General features: G+C 37.5%; 2 protein-coding genes across 2 annotated transcripts; one reads left to right on the top strand and one right to left on the bottom strand.

Annotated features, from left to right (window-relative positions):
- Positions 1-1449: 1449 nt before the first annotated feature.
- LOC113780825 (cationic amino acid transporter 6, chloroplastic-like) lies at positions 1450-5836 on the top strand. The gene is made up of 5 exons (XM_027326605.1): positions 1450-1843; positions 2021-2243; positions 2762-3092; positions 3233-3461; positions 5268-5836. The coding sequence occupies exons 1-5, from the start codon at positions 1450-1452 to the stop codon at positions 5834-5836; spliced, it is 1746 nt and encodes a 581-aa protein (XP_027182406.1).
- A 1017-nt stretch (positions 5837-6853) lies between these two features.
- LOC113781012 (protein FIP2-like) lies at positions 6854-9804 on the bottom strand. Its single transcript, XM_027326834.1, has one exon. It carries the CDS (start codon positions 8516-8518, stop codon positions 7187-7189), a length of 1332 nt encoding a protein of 443 aa, XP_027182635.1. The 5' UTR covers positions 8519-9804; the 3' UTR covers positions 6854-7186.
- Between the last annotated feature and the right edge of the window lie 6011 nt (positions 9805-15815).

Genomic DNA, 15815 nt, shown 5'->3' with positions numbered 1-15815 from the left:
AATAAAAGTTTTGTACTGTATAATTTGATTAATCTGGAAGACAGAATCCAAAGAACGGAAAGCCGATTTCTACGGAGTGGGAAGGGGATAAATAAGCATCTGAGTACGCTGCCACCAAGTATTTGTGAACTAAAACTATGAGAAGAATCAGTTTAGGAATCAAGTCCAAATAGTTCTCAACACTTGAGGAAGAAATCTTTAGTTTGCTTTTACAAAGTTTGGATGCTAGTCACATCTTTTCAAAGTACTTGGATAGGGAAATTCCAAAGATTAGGTCAAAGTCCTTTCAGCTTTGTGATTCGTCTTACAAGTTTGTTTTCAAAATTGTTTTGCTTTCTTCCCACCTTTCTTTGCATGCTTCTTTAGGAGAAGAACCTCTTTGATGTCTTGGGGCCCTAAAAAGCTCAGGAGAAAAAGGATTATTAATGGGATAAATCAATCTCTTAGAGGCCAAGGAGAACTTTGTACTTTCATCAATCTTGGGGCACACAATCAGGGTTCTCCAATTATCCAACAATCCTTTGAAATAGGGATAATTTTAGAAACTTCCCTTCAGATTTTTTTGACAATTTCACATATTTCCATTGAGATTTTAAAAATTATACATATATCTCTCTTGAAGTTACTGTTTTGATAACCAAAACTATTCAATGGTCAAAATTTTGAATAAATAACTCAAAATGCTCTCATGAAATTGTAAAGTTCATCTTACTCTCATATAATTCTCGAAAAAAAGTTAGAACATGCATAATATCACAAATTCTTTCAACTCTCATTTCTACCATCTTAAACGTTCCATATTCCCACATCCTACATCAGTACCACTATCTCCATGACCACCATCACCATAAGTCCCTAAATTCTAAAATCTCAATCTAAAAAAGGAATAGCACCATTAAACTTAAACAAATTTCACCAATTGCATTAATATAACACTCTATCTTTCAAATGTTGGAGTACCAACACCAACCCCATCTTTCTTAAACCTTCAGCCCTCATCTTGTTCTATTCTTCCCCAAATCCTCCAAGCAAAGTTAAAATTAATTTGTAATACGTTAAAATAGTGTTTAAGACATAATTGATTATTCAACGAGCGAATCTTGTTTTTGTTTCCATTTATTGTCTAATTGTATGAAATGCATTCATATGCATAAGCTTAGGAGTAGATTAGGAGCAGATTGTTTAATTGCATGAAAAACATTAATATGTTGAGGTTATTATTATTATTTTATAAGGCCAAGGGAAATTAGTATAATATTGAAAATCTCAAGGGTATTAGATGAATCTCTCAGAAATCTTGAGGGAGGTTCTTGAAATTATCATCCCTTCGAAATATGTACCATGCAATATATATATATATACACATATAGAGAGACACATTCTACAAAACCCAATGCATACTTCTTAACCTTCTCGTGGAAGCCAAAAACATTCACTGGAGTGTATAAAATGGCAGCAATTGATCAGCCTGAAACATCTGGATCTATGAACTTCTCTACTTACCTTCATTCGCTCTCTCAGACGCCTAACAGGCTTAAGAAGAGAATATTAGCAACATGGACACCAGACCAAGAGCTCAATAAAGTCAGGCTCAGGTCTGGTGCAGACATGAAGAGAAAACTAACCTGGTATGATTTAGTGGCTCTTGGAGTTGGAGGAATGCTTGGTGCCGGAGTATTCGTTACTACCGGTCCTGTTGCTCTAGATATCTCCGGTCCTTCTGTTTTCATTTCATACATAATAGCAGGAATATCAGCTCTACTCTCTTCTTTGTGCTATACTGAATTTTCCATTGAGATTCCAGTTGCTGGTGGCGCATTTAGTTACCTGAGAGTTACTTTTGGTAAGGAAAATAATCCTTAACCTCTTTTAATATTATTATGAAGTTTGGGGAAGGCATGAGCTTCAAACCCCAGACATTCTTTTACTAAGGGGTAGGACTAATTCTTTCTTTTAGACATGTCTTCATTTAGCTGTTCAGCCTAATACAGAAAGTTGCTCATAGTCTGAAATGATGCAGGAGAATTTGTGGGCTACTTTGCTGGTGCCAACATACTGATGGAGTACGTCTTATCAAATGCTGCTGTTGCAAGAAGTTTCACGGAGTATCTCTGCACTGCTTTTGGAAGGAACGATCCAAACTCATGGAGAATTGAAGTGGATGGATTAGTAAAGGGTTATAACATGTTGGACATTCCAGCAGTTGCTTTAACTGCTGTTCTAACTCTGTGCTTGTGTCATAGGTTGATCCCTTTTAATTCCTGCTTCCAATCATTCCCCAGATTTTCCTTCTTATATTTGTTCTAATTATATTTCTCATACCAGTTAGTTAGTAAGACAGCTTTTAAGGTTTGTATACTGCCCTGATATTCCGTTCTCAAAAATAATATAAAAAAAAGTTTGGAAAAAGATCTCAGCAAACATGCCATAATACCTCATGCTACTTGAAAAAAAGTTGTGTGTGATTGAATTTTGATCTTCATCTGGAACTTTTGTTGCATCAACCACTGGAGATGGCCGGTATAGTGCGCTGTTCAGCCACAAATTACTATTATCTGGATAAATTCATTGATTGAATGAAATTTGAAATGCAACTTTTTTTTTTTGTTAATGTGATAGAAGTGACACCAATACTATGATCAATCTTAGCATCTAGTGCTTCAAGAGAATTATTGTATTTTCATAGGTATTAATTAACATAAATATATAAGTGGCATTTCATAGCGATGGCTTTTGGTTTTTTGTTTTCGGAAATTTGCAGTACAAAGGAAAGCTCAAATTTGAACCTAGCGATGACAGTGTTCCATGTAGCTTTCTTTGGTTTTATTATCATTGCTGGTTTTCAAAATGGAAGCCCCAAAAACTTGATCAAACCAGGAGGCCTGGCTCCTTTTGGTGCTAAGGGAGTCCTTGATGGTGCAGCAAAAGTCTATTTCAGTTATATAGGCTATGATTCAGTTTCAACAATGGCAGAAGAGATCAGGAATCCTTCAAGAAACCTCCCAATTGGAATTGTGGGTTCAGTACTTATTGTTTCTGCACTTTATTGCCTCATGGCCTTGTCTTTGTGCTTGTTGGTTCCTTATAACAAGGTCAGTGGACAAAAATATAAGCGAATCATTTTATTCAAGTCTTTGGAAAAATTGAGGAAAAAAATCCTGAAATATACACACACACACACACATATATGTATCTTCTCATGATTTGATACTATGTTTCAAATGATTCCTAGATTCCAGAGAGGGCATCGTTTTCGGTTGTTTTTCGAAATATGGGTTGGAAATGGGCAAGCAACTTAGTAGGGGCTGGTGCAAGCCTGGGAATTGTGGCTTCTCTCCTGGTTGCCATGCTAGGCCAAGCAAGGTATCTTTGTGTTATTGGGAGGGCCCGGCTTGTGCCATCCTGGTTAGCTAAAGTGCATTCGAAGACAGGCACCCCACTAAACGCAACTATATTCTTGGGTGAGTTTTTTCAACCAATGAGTCTCTCAATTACAACCCTTTCAATGGTTTTCGTCTGCTTACAAAACGTTTTCATAATAGTAGTACTCTTTATTGAAACTTGAGTTACTTGACGGAATTGTATGTGGAAGAAAGAAAATTTGGATGATTATACTGAGCCAAATTCTCAATTTTTTGAGACCTTAGTGTACATTCTTTTACTATTACTTTGTGCAAATATGGGAAATTTCAGAATCTCCTTGTCTTTTTTTTCCAACAAACGATAACAGATTTCATTAATAATAACACTTGATAATACAAGTATTAATTACAAAAAGGGGATACTACCCTCATTTCTTTCTTCCCTAACTCAATCAGCCATGTTGGGAAATCATTTTCCCATTCAATATTATGCACTAGTTTAACTGCAAAATGGGCTAGTGCATGACTGATTTCATTTGCTGCTCTAGAAATAAACACAAAAAAGCACCTGTCAAAGCCTTTTCTAAGATCCTGTACATCCTCTAAAATCGTTGCAATGCTGTACTCATATTCACTGCTCTAGAATCTCCTTGTCTCAAAAGGCAAATATTGCTCTACTATTTTGACCATATGATTATACAATCTTTATTCATTCCAACACCCGCCCGCAGAAACACCCCCCCCCCCCCCCCCCCCCGGCCCCAAAAAAAAACCCCCTCAAAGAAAAAAAGAAAAGAAAAGTTTTTCCTCACTTAATGATTGAGGTCTTTCTTGAAAAGCAAGAAAGTTTTGTACTCATAATCCCACTCTTGAAACGAAAACGTCTTTATGATCTTGGGGAATGATATACTAGATTTTCTTTTTCTCCTGGTTTAATCGATTGGAGATCATGAATCCCTGCAAAATGATAGCCTGCTAGAGGCTGAGAAAATGCAGGAAAAGCTTGTCGTTTACTTTTACACTTGATGCAAAGCACTTTTAGTAGAGAATTGCGGATAAAGTCAACGTATGCCTGATGGTATTCTCTCGTAAATGCTTAAATGTCTATCTTATCGTGTCCTTTCATTTCAATGTTGGCAATTAAATCTTGATAATCATCGTCATTATATCTGTATGGTTCTTGGATGTTGAGTGATCCTTCATCAGTTCATTGAAACCATAAACTTTCTAACCAATCAAATATGAATTAGGTTGAGAGTCTGATTTAACATTTTGGGAGTAGTTCTCAAGTTGATGATGAGTCATATCTGTTGGCATAAGTTCAGTAATATGATGGATTAGACAATAGAGAAATTAAAGAGTAAGCATTTGTACGGTGTAATTGGTAGAATTAATACTTGTAAATCTTATATATACTGACGGTGTAAACACTATCACGGTTGGGTATGCGATATATATGAAAATTTTGAATTTCAAATTTAAATTTAAATTATGTATCATGCATCTAACGGTGAAAATGTATATACTGTCAGTATATAGAAGATTAATCCTAATACTTAATAGTGCTCTAGAACTCGTGCAATGTTACTGTTTTTGGAAGGCCTATAAGGACCAAAACCTTCTGAATTCCTCTGATCAGTTTTATATCACAGTTCATCATGGCCTTGCTCCAATTGATTCTGGTTGATCTTTATGCTGAAGTTTTTAACTTTATGGTACCATAGATGTTCATGAGCGAACAATTATAGGGGAAATTACACTCGTTTTCCAACTTTTCCAAGCATCAAGACCTAAGAGCTCAAAATTTGTTTCTGCCAGGGAAACTACGAATGCTACAACGTGTAACAGGAAAAACTATATATCCATGAATTTATATGACCCATTAGATTCCAAATCTTGATGCAGGATTTTGCCAAGCATCAATTGCACTCTTCACCGAACTGGACATTGTGATTGAGATGATCTCCATTGGAACCCTTCTGGTGTTCTACCTGGTGGCTAATGCTCTCCTATATCGTCGATACGTAATCACAAGCAGCCATCCTCCATTCCCCACTCTCCTGTTTCTCATCCTCCTCACTTGCACCTCAATTGGCTTCTCCATTTCTTGGAAGCTGAAAAGACACTGGTGGGATCTACCATTATTTGGTGGGCTGATGATCACTATCACTGCCCTTTTCCAATGTCTTATGGCCCCTCCTGCTAGCCAGCGCCAGGAACCTGCCAAATGGTCAGTGCCCTTCATGCCATGGCCGGCTGCAATATCCATCTTTCTCAATGTTTTTCTCATGACTACCTTACAAAAGCTTTCCTACCAAAGATTTGGTATATGGGCATGCTTTATTACTTTGTTTTATGTAGTGTATGGTGTTCACTCTACATATCATGCAGAAGAAATGGAAGTATGTGTTGATAATGGTGTCACCACAAACTCATCCGTTCAGCCGACAAAGTTTGATATCCAAGTTTTATAATGAAAGGAACCAGTTTTGCTTTGCTTTTCCATTTCTCCGATTTTTTTTTCTTACTATTCAATTAGTTGTTTTTGTTGAAAAAAGTGAATTTTATGAACTATTTCATGAAATTCTTCTTGGATTCTTGAAATTTTGACCCTCTCTAAATTAAAAAAGCTACAGGGACTAAATAAAAGCCTGGTTAGTCGAATTTGGGAGGTGCATTCTAGGCAGGGACTGAAATGCATGCGCTGCTTGCTAACCTTGCCAAGAGGGATGAAACTTCTTAACGGGCCTTCTTAGTCAATGAGACATTTGTTAGGCTAAGACTAATTGGGCTTCCTTGGCCCAGAATATTCTCAATTAACAGGCCTAATGCCCTCCTGAAAATCCAACAAACCTACTGGAGTTTCATCAGACCTACAACAAAGCTACTCTAGGCCTAGGGGTCCATCAAATATTTATGACTAATTGGGCTTCCCTGGCCCAGAATATCCTCAATTAACAGGCCTAAAACCCTCCCGAAAATCCAACAAACCTACTGGAGTTTCATCAGACCTACAACAAAGCTACTCTAGGCCTAGAGGTCTGTGCCCACCTACGAGTCAAAGAAGAACTTAGTCCCTTTTTTGCGATCACTAAGGGGTGAAATTTTTTAATTGTATGTGAGGTTCGAACCTATAACATATAATCCAAAGAGAGACTTAATCCCTCTTTGATGACCACTGAACGGTTTGCCGGAGGTACTCTCACTGTGCCACTAATTCCAAAACACATGAAAAAAAGTTCTCTGTGTTTGAATGGATAGGAGCTTATTTGATATATTATTTAAAATAATTATTATAACACTTGTGATGTATATGAAAGATAAAAAGGTTATTCGAACAATAAAAAAAAAAAATTAAAAAATATGTTTGTAATGCAAGTAAATAATTTTTGTACAAATAATAGCTATCCAAACGCACGTGTAGTACTACATAGAAACATATAAGCGCAGGCAACATTTATATTTAATCCGCTGATCGCAAAAGCTGGAAATCCTGAAAATTCACTGTCCCAAGATCCATTGATCATTTCAGAATATCTACAGCCTCACAAGACAACATTACGTGTATGTACATTAACTGATGTAGAACCAAAGTTATGCCTCACAGATACAGATGCCAAGGAATTCGCATTACATAACCTCAATTATAATTTCTTACATAAGTTAGAACAAAGATTTAGCAAAAAAAAAAAACTATCAAGAATGCCAAAAAAAAAAAAAACTAGTTAATCTGTAGAAAAGCTCATCTTTTCCCAGCTGGAAACTGGGAATAGCTCACACCTACCAAAATCAACACCCGTAAATCCCAAACCCCCAGCCTTTAGCTACGTTTCTGGAGCAGCTGTGATCTTCACCTTTTTTCTCTTGATCTCCATCAAACTCTGTGCAAGAGCATCAACAATCTGTCGCTGTGATTCGAGTATCAATTCATTCCGTTTCATCTCCATCTCCATTCGATTTTTCTCCATCTCCCTTGCCATATCCATTTTCATATTTTCCATCTTCATGAAACCTTCTCCCAACATCTTAATGGACGAAACCATTTCATCAATTGAACTCCGCCCCCTTTTCGCCTCTCCTCTTCCACCACTGTCGCAGCCAAAACCCCTCTTCTCAAATCCCAACCTTGACTGATCGTAAAACCCATTCAAACCTCCAGACGAATCGAGATCAGAATCCAAATTTTCAGCATACTTTCTCCTAGTGCCAAGAGACACCCATGACCCATCCTTAGCCTGATCAGCATCAAAACTCCTGTTCACCTTCCCAATCCTCTTCAGCCTAAGTCGCGGCGGAACCATACTCTCATCACCCAAAGTTTGCATATGAAATCCATCACTAGCTTCAAAACCTTTGCCTCCTAGAGATTCAAACTCAAAACCACTCCTAGAATTCCCTAGAATCTTGCCAAAGTTCTTCCCTTTAAACCCCGTAAGCCCTGGCATTCCATCATCAACGTTCTTAGCGCCAAACCCGCCATGGAAATCCATTTCTTCCTCATCTTTATCAGATCCAATATCCATGTACGAAGAGTATCCACCATTGAAAACTTTAGAACTAAAATCAGAGCCCACTTTTTTATCAGCATTTTTCGACGAATTCTTAGCCCTAACACCTTGGCTGAAACCAAAGTTAGGAGTTGAATTGCCATCAACTTTGGTACTTCGGTTTTTAGTACTAAGTTTTAATTTCAATATATTCTGATCGAGAAAAGTCTTCAACGGAAACCCACTAGCAGAATTTTCCCGATTCTCAGGTTCTCGATTGGATCCAGCCACTGAAACAGAGGTTCCATTTTCCATGGCGTCCATATTCTCAAAGAAAAACCAAGAGGAGAAGAATCTGCCGGAGGGGTAGGAGAGTGACCGCTGCTTTTCTGCTCGGTAGCGCTGCCGGAGCTTCTCCATCTTGTGGCGGCACTGAGCGGAAGTCTTGGCGGGAGAAGCATCTGGGCAGCGATTGGTGACAGCTGCCGCCACCGCATCCCAGTCAGCCGTTCGAAGATATCCGCGGCGGAGCGCATACCATCTCTCGCGGTAGGCGTCTATCAAGGCCAGAGTCTCCTCTTGGGTCCAACAAGGCGGTGGGAATTTCCTGGCAGGCCTCCCGGCGGCATCAGCAGCAGCCGGAGCAACGGTTGTGGTGGTGACGGACATAAGCTTGCCTTAAAGATGCTAACTTTATGATGATTGACCAAAAAAATTTTCCCCAAAAAAAAAAAAAATTATGATGATTGGTGACAATACTGATGGTGGCGGACGTTAGCAACTATGCTTGGAGTGCTAGCTTTGGGACCGGCGGAGGTGCTGGAGGAAAGCTATAAAAAGAAATGGCATACGAAGCAAAGAAAAACCAGACATGGTAGAGGTAAGTTCCATGAGGTGGAGGCGGACATTAGCAAAGATAGTGAGGAGTGGGAGTAAAAGCAGAGTGGTTGGGTTGGGGCTCCATTGGGTGCAAATTAGGAATATAAAAGAGGCTTGGTTGGGAGGTGAGACAAGTGGCGTAGTGTGGTGGGGTGGGGCAAAGAAATAGTGGGGGCAAGAGGCGGTGGTGGCGGTGGTAGTGTTGTTAGACGGCGCACGTTAGCAGAGGAGGTTAAAAAAAGAAAAAAAAACAAAGAAAGAGTGGGTGAGGTGGTGGTGGGGATAAGGTAGTTGATAGGTGATGGGATAGGGGTGTGGTAAAGCATTGAATTTTTGGGCTCTGATGCAGTGGTAAGAATAGTAATAGGAGGATAGATAGTGGAGTGGGCATCAGGGCAAGGCAGCGGCTGGGATGGGGATGGGGATTGGGTCTGGAAGGTGGGTGGATTACGGATAGAGTATGATGATGATGATGATGATGATGAGGATGGGCCGGATGATGCTAGCTTGCGCATGGGACGTGAGCAGTGCAGTACACCCCACAAGGCCGCAACTACTCCACCAGTTCACCACCACACCACAGCCCCCCACCCATCCCATCCACTCACCTATCCCATTTCCATTTCCCACCACTCAACTTCTAACGCACAACACCACCTATTCTTTCCCATTTCCATTTGTCCTTTTGTCTCTCAAAATATGCCCACCCACCATCTCTACTAATAGTTGTGGACCGGTTGAGAAGGGGGAGGGGGGTTTTGGGCATGGTTATGGCTTTGCGTGTAAATTTCTTCGCTCGTAATCTGGTTGGTTGTGTGTGACTGCGTGTGACCCCTGGTTGGAGCCATAGATGCAGTAGGTTTTGTCCAAGTGGTGGATTTACGGTAGTGTCCTACTTAAAGGGACTGGTACTCTGTGTGTTATTATTGAAGGTAATCGACTAATTGTCCTAAACCTAACTTTTGGAAGAGGTACGCCCTCTCTCCGTCGGGATTTTCTATGTAAACTTTAGGGTTAATCACAATTAAGCCCCTGGTTCGTATTGGTTAATCCTATATGATCTCATGTTTGGTTTGGCTGTGTTCTATGTATGGGAGGATACATCCCACCTGCCTGAATTAATCCTCTACATAGGAATAAAATAATTCTATGAAAGAAGTAGTATGAGTTATTCTGAGACGAGTAAAAGTTGGGATGATGACAATTAGAACTTATTTATCCTACTAATAAAAAAATGTTTTATTCTAATATCTATATAAACCTAATCTCTATCTATAATATTATCTAAATCTTGAACTAATTTTCCCTTATTAATCACATAATAAAATTTTGAATAAATTTGCTCCTACTAATAAAAAATTAATTTTTGGACTAATTTAATCATATTAATGATATACAATAATGTTGGACTGATTTGCCTACGTTATCAATAAAACTAAATTTTCACTCATTTACTCATATTAATGAAATAACTAAATTTTGGACTAATTTAAACCCATTATTAATAAATTAAAATTTTGACTGATTTGACTCTACTAAATTTTAGACCGATTTATCCATACTAAAAGCAAAAGTAAATTTCATACTATTTTGGCCCTACTAGTTGCTTATATAACCATATATTTTTTTGTCAAATTAAATCCATAAAAAGTTAAACATGTAAATTGAGACTTGTGAACCCATTTAATAAGGTTGAACTTGGTCCACAAAAAAAAAAAATTATGTGTTGGTCGGTCTTGGCTCTTACCACACAAAGTTCACATATTTGTGCTGCTTATTAATATCAAACTCATGTTCAAATCCATCAGTATATATTTATATGTATGTGTATATATACACACACACATACATATATAACTTTTTATACGACAAGGCTTAGCAAAATCCAAACATCCCTAATGTTTGCCAAAAAAGGTGTTTTGATCTATTAATAAATAATCCTATCTCAAATCAAATATAAAACGAGGTTATTTTCTAAAACATCCCATCTATCATAAAAGCCAACGAAACACTGAATAACAAGATTATTCATGAATCATGATGACTCAACCGAGGATGTACAATTCCATGAAGGGATAATTTCATAAATCTTCCCTGAGGTTTTTGTCAGTTGCACTTGCCTCCCCTCAACTTCTGAAAATATCACTTACCTCCCTTGACTATGAATTGGGACCCATTGCTGACATAAGCTGCTGCATAATGACTCTTATACCCTTAATATTTGCACTGAATAACATACGTAATTTCGATAAAATATTTTTAGGACTAAATTTGAAAATAAAAGAAGAAACCGGAGTCTTGAACGAGAAGTAGGGGTGGGCGCGGATCGGATACCCGCCCCATTCACCATTTGGCTGACCCGATCCGCACCTTACGGGTCAGCCATTTTCTGACCCTTACCCGCCCCGCATATCAACGAGTACCCTATAACGGGTACCCGCTGAGATAGGGTCGGATCAGCAGGTACCCGCTCCGTCCCGTTTATTATTTAATTTTTTTTTTAAAAATGATTTATACCCATTTAATTTTATATTTTACACATTCATCTAAGATTTAATAATTTTTTTTTCTACAAAAAGATTCCCACCAAGAAACAAGCATATGAAGAGAATATAAGATAAAGGATAAAAATTAAAAGAATTCAAAATCAATAAAAGTTTAAAATAAGTAGCACAATTTTTAATATATATGTTTCACATTAATTAAACTTTTTTCTATAAAATATAAGATCATGGCCTTTACAAATGAATCTTGTAAATAAACTATAGTCTCTCATATTTGTAATGTAATTTGTTCAATAAAATTACTTATTTAGTTATAACTTATTATTTTATAGTGTGTGTATAAAAAAAATAAAAAAAATATATATGCGGGGCGGATCGGGTACCCGCGGGTTTTTAATTATGTGACCCTAATCCGCCCCGCATCTTAGCGGATACCCGACTCTCTTTTGACCCGAGCAAATAATAAAAATCGGATATCCTGATTTTCGGATCGGATCGGATATGACGGGTTTTCAGGTTAACGGATAATTTTGCCCACCCCTGACGAGAAGAGAGGAATTGGCACGAAAGCAATACTTCCAATCGCGCCATAATCTGACAATTATGTATGATTGCAGATTGCTCTTGTCATATATCTCCTTTATATTACTCATATCTTTACTATTGTGTTGAGAGTTGAGAGAAAGAAAGATTTCTAGAAGGAAGGTTTGAGACATAAAGTTGTGAGACAATCAATTCTTCCTTGAATCACTGCTGATCTTCACAGCAACAGAAGTTAGAAATTTCGATTACTATGGTTTTACAAGGCATTTTGCACAAACTATTTTTATGATCATACTTAATTCATGTTATTTAGGTTAGTTTACCATGAAAACTGAGTTTTAGATTCTGATGATGATAACATTATGCTTGTTTAGATTAGTTATGCATGAAAGTTTTGACTTTTAGGTTGTGATGGTGAAAATATAATGTTTATTTTGTCAATAAATATCATCTACATCAAATAAGTTATTCATTCTTTAACAAAATAAACTATAGAGCATCTGGTTTGTGTAGATCATGACAGATTTTCTCTAGTAGGTAGTAAAAGCAAAATAATGTTGTGACATTATAGAACTAATGAATGGAGTTTTGTAGTTTTCATGTGAATAAATGGCTCTTTTAAGTGATATAAGTAGTTTTGCAGCAATATAGTGACAAGGATGAAAGTACTATAGCTTGGAAGAGGAACGTTGTTCTATTCTACCTATATTAGTTACATGATTTCTAGGATTGCTAAACTTATGTGTTGCTTTGATAATGCTGATCAGGTGATATTTCTTTGTGTATTTCATGTATGTTCAGATGCTCTTCATGTGTGTCATGTTTGTTAAAGTTACCAAATGTAGTACTAGGTGTACACCAGTTTAAGATTGAAGCCTTATTAAGTAATTCATTTGATGTTGACAAAATCCGAGTTTTTGGGAATGATCTTTCTAAAATCTCTCATTTACTGAAATCTCTTATTAAGTGTGTTCATGTTGTATTAGTCTTTGATTACCAATATCTTAATGTTGAAATTACAGGATGGGAACTCTTGCTGCTCATGACATTGTTGTCCACTACATGGGGAAGAAAACTAGAATTCCCAATGTAGATCCTCAAAGATATTCTTACATGCAACTATTGAATGATGTTGCTGAGCGGGCATTGAGTGACATGCTTGGGAATGTGAATCTATTGCTGCACATGAGATGTGGAATTCCAAAAACTATATGTAGCATGGATATCATTGATGATCAATTTGTGAAGGAAATATTCCAAGTCCATAAGAGTGAACTTGTAATCAATCTGTTTGTCCTTGACATGGATAGTATACCTAATGAGGTTGGTAACAATTTAAATGGTCAATCTTTCCAAGAGAACTTGAGAATTGATAATAAAGCTGGAAGACAGATTGAGTACTTTCAAAATTCTGGGGATGATGATGAGTATTATGATTCGAGTTCTGATGAGTCATGGAAACATCATTTGGGCAGTGATAAAGAAGATGGTTTAGATGATGATCGAGTGTCCCTTGCATCTAGTGACAGCAGTGACTTAAACTTTTCTGATTTTGAGGAAAATGAAGATGATAATATTGTTCCAGATTCTGATTCTGAATCTGAGAAAATTCCTGATTCTATAAAAGAAGTCATGAAGTCCAAGATGTGGACGTATAATCCAAGAGATGAGATAGAGTTTGAGAAAGGTCAGCTATTCACAAACGTAGATGCTTTCAGAGTAGCATTGAAAGATTATGTGATTCAGAAAGGCTTTCCAATTGTGAGGCTTAACAATGAAAAAAGTCGATGCACTGCAAAATGTGGTGGTCAGGGATGTAACTGGAGAATTCATGCATCTCCTATTGCTGATTCCGTGACTTTCATGATTAAGTCATACAATCCCAAGCATACATGTGTTATGAATAAAAGGATTGTGGAAGCTACATCAGATTGGATTGCAAAGAAGTTAGTAAGTGTGCTCAGAGATCATCTAGAAATGTCAAGGGGGTAGTTGCTGCAATGAGAAAATATGGTGTTACTCCAAGCAAGATGCAAGTGTATAGGGCAAAATAGAAGGCACTTGAAGAGATAGAAGGCACGCATAGTGAATCTTATGCTAAGCTGCCAAAGTATGCTAAACTTGTGAGAAGTACAAATCCCGGAAGCATATGTAAAATTCATTTTATGAGACCAAATTTACAGGTTGAACCTACATTCTTAAGGCTCTTTGTCAGCTTCAAGGCACAAAGAGATGACTTCCTATCAGGTTGTCGACCATTTGTTGGCTTTGATGGATGTTTTCTCAAAGGGCCATATGGAGGCGTGCTTCTAACTGCTGTAGCCTTTGATTGAAATAGTAGTTTATTTCCCCTTACTTTTGTAATTGCAGAATGTGAGAACAAAGAAACGTGGAGTTGGCTTTTCTACTTTTTTGAGGAGTTTTATGGTCCATTTGACAACAACATACCTTGGACATTCATGAGTGAGAGGCAATAAATATACTTTTTCATTCATCATTACTCATTTTTTTGTCTCTGTTTTGCACTTCTTATTGTATATAACTGAGTCCATTGATTTTTTTTTTTTTTTTGGCTCGGGACTAAACCTTGCCTATGAAGAGAAAATTCCCATTGCTGATGCTAGGTACTGCTGTAGACATATCTGCAGCAATTTCAATGCTCAATTCCCTGGATTGCTACTAAGGAGCTACTTTTGGCAAGCAGCTAAGAGCTTCGATATTATTGGCTTCAATGAAGCAATGGAAAGAATTAAGGAGCTGAATGTGGAGGCATGGAAGTACTTAGACAAAATTCCAAAAACAGCTTGGGCAAGGCACACATTCTTTACTGAAATAAAAGTGTGAGCATGTGACTAACAATTTCACCAAGTCTTTTAATGCATGGATTGGCGAACTCAGAGAAAAGCCAATACTCACACTTGTTGATGGATTAAGAAGAAAGATAATAAAAAATTGGCTAAGAGATACCAAAAGGGTTGTACTTGATGTGATTGAAAAGTTAAGGAAGATAACACAAAAGTCAAGAAGATGTGAGTTGATGATGGCTAGTGAGGATACTTTTGAAGTAGGCAACTTTGATAAGACTTATATAGTCAAATTAGCTGATAGACATTGTGATTGTGGTGAATTCCAACTCACTGGAATTCCATGTAAGCATGTTGCATTAGGAGTGGTGTGCAAGAGGGAGACACTAGAGAGCTACTGTGACAAAGCTTTCTCAAAGGATCAGTACTTGAGGACCTACTCCTTAATGATCCATCTAATTCCACATGTTCAGCGATGGCCATGTATGCCTGATGTGCTTCCAAAAACTGTTTTACTACCACCCCTTAGAAGAGCATCGGGTAGACCAAGAACAAATAGAAGAAGGGAAGCTGATGAAGGTGTTCCTTCTTCTCAAACAAAGAGCTCAACTACTTTCAAGTGTTCCAACTGTAAGGCATTTGGTCATAACAGAAGGACATGCCAAGGAGCACCTGTGAATGCAAAGAATGGCAGCTCAACTTCTAGAAATCAGGTTAAAAGTGAACAATATTTATACAGACTGCCATAGTTTTTAAAGTAAAACTAATTTTACTAATTATGTGTTTTGATCATAGGGTGGTATTAGGAGGGCAAAACCAAGAAAGGGCATTGCTAGCACTGGTTTAGCAGGATCTGTGCTTTGGGTAAGTGAGGTCAAATTGCATTTAAGTACAGATTATGCTATTTTAAGTTTCCTGACTCTTGAATTTTATTCATCCTAGGAGCATGCACAAGGAAATCTTCCTATTGTGGTTTCAAGTCAAGGAAGTATTCAAACTCCTCCAACTAACGCTGTTACTGTGAATGTTGGAGTAAATGTCGAAGCTACTGGAAGTGCTTCCAAGAGAAAGGTAAGTTGTATACAAAGTAGTACAAATTATACTCAAATTCCAATGCCATAGCATATAAGTTTCTTTTGTGTTTTCCAGAGAGGAAGAACTTCTCAAATGGCTGGTCCTTCTACTGCTAAAAGTTCCAAATAGGAAAGGGAAATGCTTTTACTAGTGCACAACCAG

The sequence above is a fragment of the Coffea eugenioides genome, chromosome 8 (genome assembly GCF_003713205.1).
Source record: "Coffea eugenioides isolate CCC68of chromosome 8, Ceug_1.0, whole genome shotgun sequence".
Classification (NCBI taxonomy): Eukaryota; Viridiplantae; Streptophyta; class Magnoliopsida; order Gentianales; family Rubiaceae; genus Coffea; species Coffea eugenioides.
The sequence above is the reverse complement of the archived record's forward strand: the minus strand, read 5'-3'. Positions and strand labels throughout refer to the sequence as shown.